This window comes from Condylostylus longicornis, unplaced genomic scaffold, assembly GCF_029603195.1.
Source record: "Condylostylus longicornis isolate FDR11 unplaced genomic scaffold, ASM2960319v2 ptg000011l, whole genome shotgun sequence".
Classification (NCBI taxonomy): Eukaryota; Metazoa; Arthropoda; class Insecta; order Diptera; family Dolichopodidae; genus Condylostylus; species Condylostylus longicornis.
This window is the reverse complement of record NW_026577980.1, coordinates 3,854,124-3,866,928: the sequence shown is the minus strand read 5'-3', so window position 1 is coordinate 3,866,928 and position 12,805 is coordinate 3,854,124. Positions and strand designations below refer to the sequence as shown.

The window sequence follows — 12,805 nt, the reverse complement described above, 5'->3', positions numbered from 1 at the left end:
TAAAACAAACGAAGTTTAAAACTAATTAGGTAAAAAATTTGTTATCGAACTTTCTGACTATTTAAAATTCGCTAAGACGATTCTGAGGGGTATTAAATGGGCAGACTTTACTAGTCTTCACTTATGTGACACCCAAATTGAGGAAGTGGCGCAATTTAGCTCTTAGGTAGAGCCGTGACAGGACATTGAGGAACGAAACAAAATATAGACCAAAGATTGTCGAAAGCAAGAATGAACTTTAATCGGCTATGGTCCGTATGGAAGTCGTCCTACTTGGCAAAGAGCAACAAGATTAAACGGCTACAGCCGTGAAAAATTGTTTACGGACTCAGTATATCAATGAGGCACAGACTTATATCAACAGATTCCTGAGAATAATATGCAGATTATTCTGACCCAGAACAATAGCCACCAACGAAGTTTGGAAGTATTACAAAAGCTAAAAAGTGGAGATGAATACGATACATGTTACGGACGTCATATAGTACGATATTCATGCAGCTATTAGATTGGAACCTACAGGGAAAAATGATAGTGGAGAGGCTTCTCAACACAAATCAAATGGAAAATGCTGGTCAGAAATAATGTGCCTAGAACAAAACAGAGTGTGATTCAAAGGATTTGTTGAAGATTAAAAAAGCTCAATGTATCAGAACAAACCGAATGTACTAAGGTATAAAGAGTATTATGTACATATATGAATATAAATTTTTAAAAAATTGTATACTTTTAGGTTTACTCATATGAGACTCTGGCATACTTTTAGGTAACCTTTTAGATAGTGGTTAACGATATTGCAATTTGTAATCTAATTCCTCCACTAATATCTGACAAACTTTAATATATGCAACCATATTTATTGAGTAAATTACATACAATTATGGTATAAAAATATTAATTACTTTAATGTGCATAGGGTTTAATAGATTGCAATTGTTGGAGGAATGAAAAACTCCGCCAAGTCAGATTTTTAACTATAATTAAGTTTATATACAAAAAAAAATACCGTTAATTATCTTTAGACTGATAATTACACTTATAGTTCAACTAAAAGTTGTTATAAATGCAGTTTTCGAAAAAAACTGTATGAAATTTATTTTGTAATGTTTTTTTTTATATATATCACTTTTATTTTGTTACATACTTAAATAAAATTTTATTTAATTATACGATCTAAACGTATATGCATTGTAAACCTTCAAACTACGAGTATCTATAAGCGTTTTAGAGAGAGAGATTTAAAGTGATTTATTCGAAACATATAATATATAGCAAATGTGCAATAAAAGTTAACTGTTATATGTTTAAATTATGTTTGTATACAAGTATATTCCTTAAATAATATGACATCGGCGATCATAATTTTCACTTTTGATTTTGTGGTTTTAAAGAAAATACAAAAAAAATATTATATTTGAAATTTTTCCCTTTTAGCATAGTTAATAGTGTATTGTGATACTATGTATACATTGAATTACTGTTATAAACGACATAAGTATATTGTGTAATTCAACTTTGTAAATAATTTAATATTTTGTGTATAATTATATTTAAGTGTTAAATCCAATATAATTAATATAATTTGTAATAGAAAATGGGATTTTAAAATTACAATTTCATTTTAACTTTCAAAATCAAGCCTAAATATATGTATGTAAGCGAATAGTTTTGCTATAACGTGAATAACCCATGATTATTAGTGTCTATAAGAGGTAAGTATGTAAAAATTTAGAGGGTGAAATATAGATATTGAAATATTCTTCAAGTTTTCTTTTAGTAAGAGGTTTAAAAGAAAAAATTATCGAAAAATACATTTATTTCGCTACATCCAAAGGAACATATGGTTCCACATAAAACCATATACATATGAAGTTCTCACATAAAAGGAGAACCAACCAAAGTCGGGTCAAATTTGTATCCATATATGTATATAAGTCCCTAGGGTGTGCTCAAACATTTTTCGTACCTAATTAGATTTTATAAGCAATATTATTGTAAGATATTTTTTATGCCTAATAATTATACGAATTTTAATTACATTTTACAATCCCTCAAATAAATTCACTTATAAATTTTAATAAAAATAATTACAATAAAAATTTTAACATCAAATTTGCTACAGCAAATACCGAAATAAATTTTAGGAAAGTCACAAGGATAGTCTTAAAGTAAATAATCACTTTATTGTACCTTAATTCTCATCTAAAAATACACAAACGAATTCGCCGCAAAAACACACAAGCAAAAAAGAAACATAACATGACATTTTCAATTTTAACATAAAATTTCATGTTTTTACCACTCAGGAGAGAAAATTAATAAAAAAAAAAAAACAAAATATAAGAGAAAAATATTTCATATTTTATATGACCTTCAATTTAGGTTGGGCTCCAATAAAACTAAAAAAATGTAAAAAAAAAATTAAAAATTGAAATACGCATATCAAATTTTCAAAAGTGAAACTTTAAAAGTGTGTGTAATTTTACAAATTTTTATGTTTATTCCAAAGTACAAATAAATCACTTCATTGCCCTCATTGTTTTAATTCTTCTCTCCCCTCATAAAATCTTTCATCTCACTAAAGCACAATTCATATTAAAAATCACAATTTCTCTACTCCCCTTACCATCATTAATCTCTCCTCTTCAATAATAAATATGAGTATTTTACGAGTACGCTCTCTTCCTAGTACTTAGTTTTTGTAAATTGTAAAAGCCTATAAAATCATTAATTTTATTTATTAATATTATTTTTTTGTTTTTCTGATATTATTAGAGCAACGATGCGTAATTTTGAGTATGCTGAATCATTGAAAGTAATAAAAATAAACAACAACAACAACAACATAAAAATAAATGGAAAAAGTTTAATAATTCTGAATATAACAAGAGTAAAAGAAAAACAAAACTCACCGCACCGCACCGCACCGCAATACAAAAATAACGCAACAACCTTTTTAAATCAACGCAAACCAATGGCAAAACAATAATAATAATAATAAAAAAAAGTGATCCATAAAATCTGAGAAGTTTTTAAATAGCTCAGTTGTATTTTTTTTTATATTTTAATTTTTCGAAAATCATATTGAAAAGATCAATTTTCATGGTTTTTCGATTTTTCCATTCTATTTTCATTTTAGACACAAAAAAAAAATAGAAAATTTTAACCTCAACCGCAGATTTAAAAAATTTATTTTAAAACAAGAACAACTACAAAAAAACAACAATGAAATTATTTTTATTCATGTAAGTTGTTGGTGTTTTGATGTTTGTGTGTGTATAAGGATCTCTTTTTTTCTTGTTGGTTAAGTTTTAATTCAAACAACTAAAAAATGACATGACAAAAAATATGTTTTTAATAAAAATATGAAAAAACAAAAATTACAATTTTAATAAGAGAGTCTCGCATTTTGAAATGTTATTCAAGGGCAGTTGTCAGTTTATCACGTCATCGTTATCATCAGCATGAACAAACAGCAACAGTGTCACTATAATAGCAACAGTATTATTGTAACAGCAAAACAATAAACTATCATCATTATTATTATTTTTTTATCCGTGGTTTTTATTTTAAAAGGTTTCAATTTGGTTTTGGTTTTTATTTTTAATATAGTTTTGCAATAATATAATATAATAATAAAAAGAACAACAATAATAATGTTAGTTAAAATAATAAATATAATAATTATAATAATGGTAAACCGTTGAAATTGAAATACCATGACTTTGATATAGTTTAAATTTCTATAAATGAATTAAAAATAAAAAAAAAAATTACGAAAATTTACAGAAGAAAAAATTATAAGCAAGTTGATATGGATACTATCATTTGTGCGTTTTTTAGCAGGAATGAAGACGATTATGAAACTACAGGGTCTTTATATTATTAAACACTAAACAGGCTATTCCTAAAGAATGAATAACACTATTCCACGTTAAATGAGTTATCATCATACTTCTATTCATCCATCCGTCCCAACAATAACTAAAAAACTAATTGAGCTAACCTCACCAAATTTTCAAAAATGATTTGTAAAAGTTAGTACCAGAACCCTATTCAAATTGATTTGAAGTGATTCGGTGCCGAAACCCTATTTAATGCGGGACAGTGATTCGGGCAACTTTAAAAATTATTTCGCTTTATCTCAGAAATTATTGAAGCTATAATATCGAAATTTCGCTTAAGCAAATATATTCTTATGTTATTGGGACTGTTATGTGTGATAAAAATCGTTGAAATTTCATGACTCCTTGTGGTGTCTGCAATACAACTTCAATAGTTATTTGAATTAGCAGGCCCGGCTCGACCGTGGATGCAGAAGATGCACGGCATCGGGGCGCCACTCTAAAAGGGTCTGAAAGGGCGCTAAAATCGAAAAGTGATTTTCCACTTAATTGTTTTTTGTAATGTTTTTTTTTTAAATCAAGTTTCCAATCCAAATTTTTTTTGAAAAAATTTTTGCTTCGCTCAAATTAAAAGACACAAAAAAAAATGTAGTCGTAGTAGGCTTTTTTTTAAAGAATTTTTTTTCGTTAAAAGCTTTTTGGTTTATAAAATACAGACATTTTTCATTTTCGTTGCGATATTTTCAGTAAGAAAAAATAGTATTTTATTTAATTTAAATAAAATATAATTTGTTTTGTGAAATATTTAATTTTAATTAGACATTAAAGTGTAAGAAAAAAGTGTAATTTGTTAGATAATACCATTTTTGTGAATATAGTGATTTTTATCAATTTTATATAGATTTCAAATTATCAAAATTTTCAAAAGAGAGATTCGAACTTCTAAGTAATCATGCCGAAAAGTTTCACTTTCTTATAAATTTTAACGAAATTTATAATTTGGGTGACGAAATAATGAAAAATAAATGTACCGATTTACAAACTGCATTAACTGATGGTGAAGAAATAGATATAAACTCTTCTGAGTTATATAATGAACTTTTAATATTTAAAGATACCATAACACCGCAACTAAACAATTATGATCCCTTAAATATTTTAAACTTTATGTATATACAAATGCTTTATTTGGCATATTTCCAAATTTAACAATGGCTTTGCGGATACTATTAACTCTACCAGTTTCTGTAGCAAGTGGCGAGAGGTCATTTTCTAAACTTAAATTAATTAAGACATATTTGCGATCAAATATTTCTCAAGAGAGATTGGTTGGGTTAGCAATGATTGCTATTGAAAGCGATATCTGCGATGATCTAAACATTAATGATATTTTGGATGAATTTGCTGCGATAAAAGCAAGAAAAATAAATTTTTAAGCTAACTATCGTGCAATTGATTTTATGTGTAATTGATATCAGTTACAAATAAATGTTTAATATTAAATATTATACAATAATCAATATTTTGTTTAATTTGTATTTGATTTTTTTGATATATTTTTTGATAAAGGGCGCTAAATAGAAACTTGCATCGGGGTTCTAGTACCGCTAGAGCCGGTGCTGTGAATTAGTTATACTTTGGAAACTACTAATACTCCCACATTTATTTTCCACAAAAATAACCAAATTTTATAGTAAAATTTGAAAGTTCGGAAACGGTGCTCCCAGTTTAAAAATTCAACTTTAAGTGTTTTTAGTAGATATAAAAAGAGACCCGATTAATCCAAAATTACCGTGCATTTCCATAAAATTTTACGACCAGTAAAACCCTGTTCTGTACATATGTATGTAATAAGTATGTAATTATATGGAATAAATTTTCTTGTTTTTTCTTTGAACTTAAAGTGAATTTTAAAATAAAAACATAACAAATGCAAAAAAAAACATGTTATTATAGAAAACCTAAAAATGAGAATATTTAAAAAAATAAAATGCGGTCACATAATAAAAAAAACGCGTAAAATAACGCAAATCTATCATATATGCAAAGAACAATTAAACAATGGAAACCATAAAGAAACCTGAATAAAATTTTAGATAATTAACATTTTGATTATTTAAGAATTTGATATTCATTACAATAAAATAACAACAAAATCACAACAAGAATTCAATTATACAATTTATTTTTAAATCTCTCATCAACCTCATACATACAATTAATCGTAGTTATCACGTAATTTTTAATAATGATATTATCACTATTCTTATTGTTTTATTGCTCTTGATTTCAAAAAAAAAATTTTTGCAATAAATTTTATAAAAATAATATGCTTATGTTAATTAAATTATACCTTTTCAGTTAAATTTTATGCTTGAATTTCATACAACTTATACACACTTGAATACTGTGGAGTAGACCGGTGATAATTTATAGAAAGAGTCAAGTAAATTTTCAGTTAATTCAAAACAGGTTTGGCTTCGCGTCAGTTTGTAATTTATACGACGTGTATTTGACGGGAATTATAGAAATAGTATGGGAGCGTCATTTTTTAATCTTTATTTTCCGGACAAATTAGACGAAAGAGTTAAATGAACTGCATATATATACTTATATGTATGTATAGATGCAATAATAATAAACCTTCATTAACTGCCAACAATTGATTTTGATATGCTATAGATCTGCGTATCGTAACAGTAGTTCTAAATAATTTATTGCATATAATAATTACTAATATTTTAAATAATAATTAAAAACTTACCAGAGGAACTAACTGATGGAGACAATGAGGTTGCCCCCATTGGTTCAGCTGTTGCAGCCATTTCAAGAGGTGGGGAATTTTCTCGAACACATGACATTAAGCCAGTTGACATTCTAAAATAATAAAAAAGTAAATTAAAATTAAAAAAATTATTAAAAATTTTTAATTTGTTTAATAAATAAAATAAAAAATATTTCAAATATTCAAAATCAGTTGAATTAGACAAATAATTTGACAGAAGTTTGATAGGAGTTTGGCAATCTTGACAGAATTTTGACAAGTTTGGCGGAATTTCTAAAAAATCTAATTCTTTAATGTTTAATCGAACAATTGAATTGAACAAATTAAAAGTGTTGTTTTAGCCATATGTTGTACAGTAGAATACTTTTTACTTGTTTTCATTACAGACTGCCCATAATTACAATTTTTGTACCCATTATTCATACTCGGTCTAGCAATATTGTTCAACTATTAATTTTGCTAAATACGAATAAAAATCTAATTTTTTTTTCTTCTTTATTTCTTTTTTTTTTCATTAAATCACCACAGTTACATAGAAATTCTTAATGAATTACGGTAAAAAATAAAATGAAATATTGCTTAATTATATTGCCAGCTAAACTTAAATGGTGGGTAGTTTTTATACAGAGAAAGAGAGAGTAAAAAAAAAAATTAATTTTTTTGAAGCGTTTTTTTTTGTTTCATCTTCTATACGATTGAAGTAATCATTGAATAATTCTTGGTGATTGGTAATTCACTAAATAACATTTTATAACTCTCATTCCATCATCATCGTATAGACACAATATTAAAGCAAGTATATTTAATATTAAGTATTTTTTTTTTGTTACATTTTCTTTTTTTATAATTCATTTTTATTAAGATACAAACAAGTGTAGCACTTATATTACATAAAAACTTCTAACCTATTAAATTTTTAACATGTGGTATCAATTGAAAAATTTTCAAATCAAAACTAAATGTGGCAATGTTGTTCATTTTTAAGATGGCGTTTAGAAGAAGAAAAAGGTCCCGTTCTTTTCGCATATTTTATTTTCTTGTAGACTCACATTGAAAAAACACTCTAATTATTAAGTATGCTTGTAATTTTGTAAATGTTTTTAATTTTAATCATAATTTTTACATTTTTTTTATTTTAAGAAAATAAAATTCGGTAAATTTTTCGATCATCATTTTGTATATATTACTAATTTTTACTGTCCATCTTTTAAACGTAACTTAAAATTTTTTCTTAACTTAAATATTTTAATAATGACTTTCATATGTCATATCAACTAAACTATGTCATGATATGTTCAACTTATGTTCATATCATGACGTAGTTTTTAAGAGAGAAAAATATTTTCGAATAAACTATACATTCACTTTACTTCAAACACTGACAAGTTGTTCAATATAAAATTTAGAATATAAATCGAAAAAATCCACAAATCTCATTCATAAAATAGAAATTTCAATCTGATATTTCTTTTTTCCGGCGTTGATTAAGTCCGATAACAAAAGTTGAGAGTTTGAGAAAGTTTCGAGAGTTTAAAAAATTTTTCACTTCACAAGGTCTTCACAAACACAGCAACTTCAGATATTAATTTGCTTCATAAAAATTTTATTGACGTATTTAAAGGACTATGAAATAGAGGAAATCGGCTCTTATGTGCTTATGAACAGTTCTAAAGTTAGGAAAACTGCCTTTTTCACAAATTTTTATTTTTCCTCTTCCTTTATTTCTTTAATTTTATTTCCCTTGAACTATAAATATGTCAAGTAGCATATGCACAAATGTTGTACCTAAAATATTATGTATCACATATAATATACTATATTCACAGATTGTTATGTAAATACTTATATAAGAGGAATAACGTTTAAGTGCGTTTTCGTCTTCATTACATAAGTACACTTTTCTTTGGTATTTTAGAGGGTTCTAAATTCAAGTATAACTATTTTTATTTTACATTTAAAAGAAAAAATTTAAAAAGGAGAAATATTTTTGATATTAAAAATTATTTTAGATTAGGATACATTTAAATTTACATGTAAAATACAGCATTGAAGCTTATTTTAATAATCGAATCACAAAGTCATGGTTATATTTATCTTAAAAAATCGATATTATCACAGAAAACACTAATCGATTATTCATTATTTTGCAAATTAAAGTATCCTGAATTGATACTAAAATTCGACAGACAAGGGACAAATACAAAAATGTTAAAGGATTTGGTATAGAAGAAGCAGTTTGAATAATTAATTAAGAATTACTATAGAATTTAAAAATATATAACGCTAGCAAACGCATAAGTACGTCATCCATCACAGAAATTTAAAAACCTGAATTCAATTTACTTTAATTAAACATTTACCAAAATACACGAATGTTTTATGGATAACACTCTACTTTTAAATATTTATAGGAAATATGTACATACATAAAATTATCATCTAATTCTTATATAATCATTATCTTCTATAGATCTATTTTAACAAGTGTTTCCACGAGTTAATATTTTATTTGAAATAATTTATTGAAAATTATTCAAAACTTCAAATCAAAATTACTTACACACCTATTTGCACAATTATATATTATCTTTAATCTTATATAACCAGTATACTTAAACTAATTATTTGAATATTGCAAAATATTAATAAAAATAAACAGGTTTTACTTCGTATAATTTCATAAATATAAATTTTAAAAATCATATAATTAAGTTTAAATTATGTTTTCCTGTTTGAACATCAAATATTACTTGAATATGTATCATCATTATCGATTTACGATCTATTAAAACACATTATAAACCAAATACAGTTGTGCATAAACATGTACATATGTGGAAAGTATAGTGAATATAAGTGGTGTGTGTCAAAAAATTGCTACTGTATTGAATTTACAAAAACTACATAATACAAAAATTATATATTTTGTGTAGAAATTAAATTATTTAGGTTGAAGAAATTATAATTAATTTAGAGCAAAAATGTCTTTAATTTATTTATAATGTATATTTGTCACGTAAACATTCACAATGTGTCAAAATTCATGTGCCAAACAAAATTTTTAACCATACCGCTTCAACAAATTTTATTTCGATCGCATGAACTGCAATTTCTCTGTAATTTGATTGCTACATATGCATTTCAAATTTCAATTATGCGATTAAAACAACAAAATCTACTCCATTATTGAGTCGAATGAAATTCACCACTGTGTGTCACTTTCGTGAATTTTCAAAAGTCACTTCGTAATCCGCAGCAAATAGAAGCATTATAAACAAAATAATCAACATAATAAAGTCACGAAAATGTGATGCTGAGAGTGCTTCATTAAAGCCAATTAAATAATTTAATAACATTGGGGGCCGAATTCTAGCAAAGATATCCTCTTTCTTCACTCTTTTTTAATCTAAAAAAATGTGGCGCAGGTTAGTTAAGAAAGAAATAGAAAAGAACTGCAGAACATGGCCCGAAATAAAGTTACTAGCACACAACTGAGATAAAATGGAGAAGCTTTGTTGATGACTTATGCTCTCTAAAGGAATAGAAAAGGAAACAAAAAACTGATTTCGGCAATTACATTCGGCAATTATTACCTGACATTTTGTGTACCTTATAAGTGTAGAATTTTTCTCAAATTGCTCTCAATTTTAAATAACCAAATTTTTTACCCAATAAGCTATAAAATAACTTAAATGTTTCACTCACCTCCTGGTGGACAAAGTACACAATCTGGCAAAAATCATCATTCAAAACGTTTTCATAGAGAATTTAAAAATAAATTAATAAAATTGTTATTCATTCTTAAATTCCTGAAATTGCTATGCTTGTCTCATCTACGTTTTTTTTCCGTAAACGTTTAATTAAACGAAAATTTTTTAATAATAAAGAAAAAGACGATTTCTTTAAATATTTTATAATAAAATTTTCTTCTTCACAATTTATTCAGTTTTTATACTAAATTTATGAAAACTTAATTAATTTATCAAGAAATTTGAAATTATCAAATTAAAATTTAGACCCTTCCTTTTTTTTAATGGTGACATTCAGAATATTTTTTAATTAATTTTATTATTATATTTTCTTTCTTAATTTTTCTCTGTGGTTTTTTAATTACTTAAAATATCCGGCGTTTAAAATTGAAATTCTTAGAAAATTTAATTATAGATTTCCTTTCCGTTCTTTTTTGGTTTTTGTTGTAGTTTTTCTAGAATTGTGCAAATTTCTTTTATATTTAAGGCGAAATAAGTAAATAAGATAGAGTTTTTATGAAATGAACTAAAAGAATATTTGAATTGATTATTTTTATAAAAAAAGAAAAATTCACATTTAATTACGAAATTATAGGTGAATTTGAAGTGCACGTTACGAAAATTACAAGAGACAAATCAAAATTTAAATTAAGTAATTGAAATCAAAATTCAATAATTCATATTTTGTCTAGATTACTTGTCAAATATTCAACTTTAAGAATAAAAACAAAGCGAATATTGTAAAATATATAAAGAAAACAATTTTGACGTATCGTAAATGTCAAACATCCTTCAACAGCTTTTGAACATTATCCGAAGTATAATGCAAAAACTAGGCTGAATGTTGAGTGTTTCAACTTTATAATTCAACAATTTCCAATTCGAATTCTTTTAATATTCAAGAATGTCTTATACAAAAATTGTGCAAATAATAAATGAACACTTTCATATAAGAATTGTTGGTATATCGTAAATAAAAAAATAAGTACAATGCAATAAAACCCGGAAAAGGAAATAAAAAAAAAACAACTTTTCAACAAAAAAGAAATGTGAAACTCTTTTGCGAAAGCCGGGAACTCTTGCTTATAAAATGCAATTACACAGTAAAATATTAAAAAAAATTAAAACGAATAAAACATTTTTTTTATTTAGTATCTTTTAAAAATGTGCAATAGCAGTCGAAAAAAACTTGAAATTTTTTATTTTTTTGCCAATAATTTTCAATAAATATTTATTCTTCGTTCCACAAATTACATCATACTATATTGCAACATACATGCTCGAATGTACATAGGACGAGCGTATATAGCTTATGTGAATGTATAAATAACGTACATAAGTCCTAAATAAGTACAAATATGCACATAAGCATCTGAAGAAATAATATGGGAGTATTATGTAAGAATTCATGCACGTATTTAATTAAACATGTAAAGTTGTGTTGTTAAAAATCGGGACACTTTGGAAAATTGTTATTGTTGTCCTAGTCTTTTATTCAAAAGACGAATAAAACTCTGACATGACGTATAAAACTCGCTATTGCTGCACATCTGATCAGTTGACACTTAAGAGATACATTAAATATTAGTAGAGGATTTTTCTAATATGGGAAATAAATGTCAAATTATTAAAAGTTGAATTTATAAATTATTTTTTGCTCTCATTATAACAGATACATTTTCCTCTTCTCTTTCTTTGCTACTTTCAACAATAACCACTGAAAATGTTGTGTAAACATCAAATATGACAATGTTATTCCACAACATGTCATATATGGGTGCCATATAAAAAATTTTAATGACATAAAAAGTGAAAAAAAAACTTTGTGTTAATTTTATAAATACTTTATTATACCCTGCACTTCGTGAAGGGTATATTAACTTTGGTATGGAGTTTGTAACTACTTAAAGGAGCCATCTGCGGTATGGACATATATATATATTCTTGCTCAGCGTAAAATTCTGCGTCGATTTAGACATGTCCGTCCGTCCGTCCGTCCGTCCGTCCGTCCGTCCGTCCGTCCGTCCGTCCGTCCGTCCGTCCGTCCGTCCGTCCGTCCGTCCGTCCGTCCGTCCGATCGCACGATAACTCAAAAACGAATAATGCAATCAACACCAAACTTTCACAAGTTTTTTCTTTTGTGCCAAGGACGAACCCTATTGTTATTGGACTAATTCGGACAACGGGTTCGGGTAGCTGCCATACAACTCAAAGAGTTTATTTTAATTATTTCAAAAACTAATAAAGGTACAAATGTAAAATTTTGTATACATATGTCCAATTATATTCTACATATGCTCTAAAAATTCTAATGAGATAGCTGCACCGGTTCGGGTGGCTGCCATACAACTCCAAAAGCAAATTTTTTATAATCGGCAAAATAATAAAGTCAGATTCATGAAACTTGGCAGTCGTGTGTCCAATTA

General features: G+C 26.3%; 1 protein-coding gene across 2 annotated transcripts in view; it reads right to left on the bottom strand.

The window, feature by feature from the left end:
* Positions 1–6,724, bottom strand: part of LOC129619194 (homeobox protein 2-like) — a 54,420-nt gene extending 47,696 nt beyond the window's left edge. For both annotated transcript variants that reach the window (XM_055534313.1, XM_055534314.1), the window contains exon 1: positions 6,610–6,724. In XM_055534313.1, the coding sequence (XP_055390288.1) occupies positions 6,610–6,721 (112 nt within the window). In that variant the 5' untranslated portion in view covers positions 6,722–6,724. The remainder of the gene's footprint in view (positions 1–6,609) is intronic.
* Positions 6,725–12,805: the final 6,081 nt, after the last annotated feature.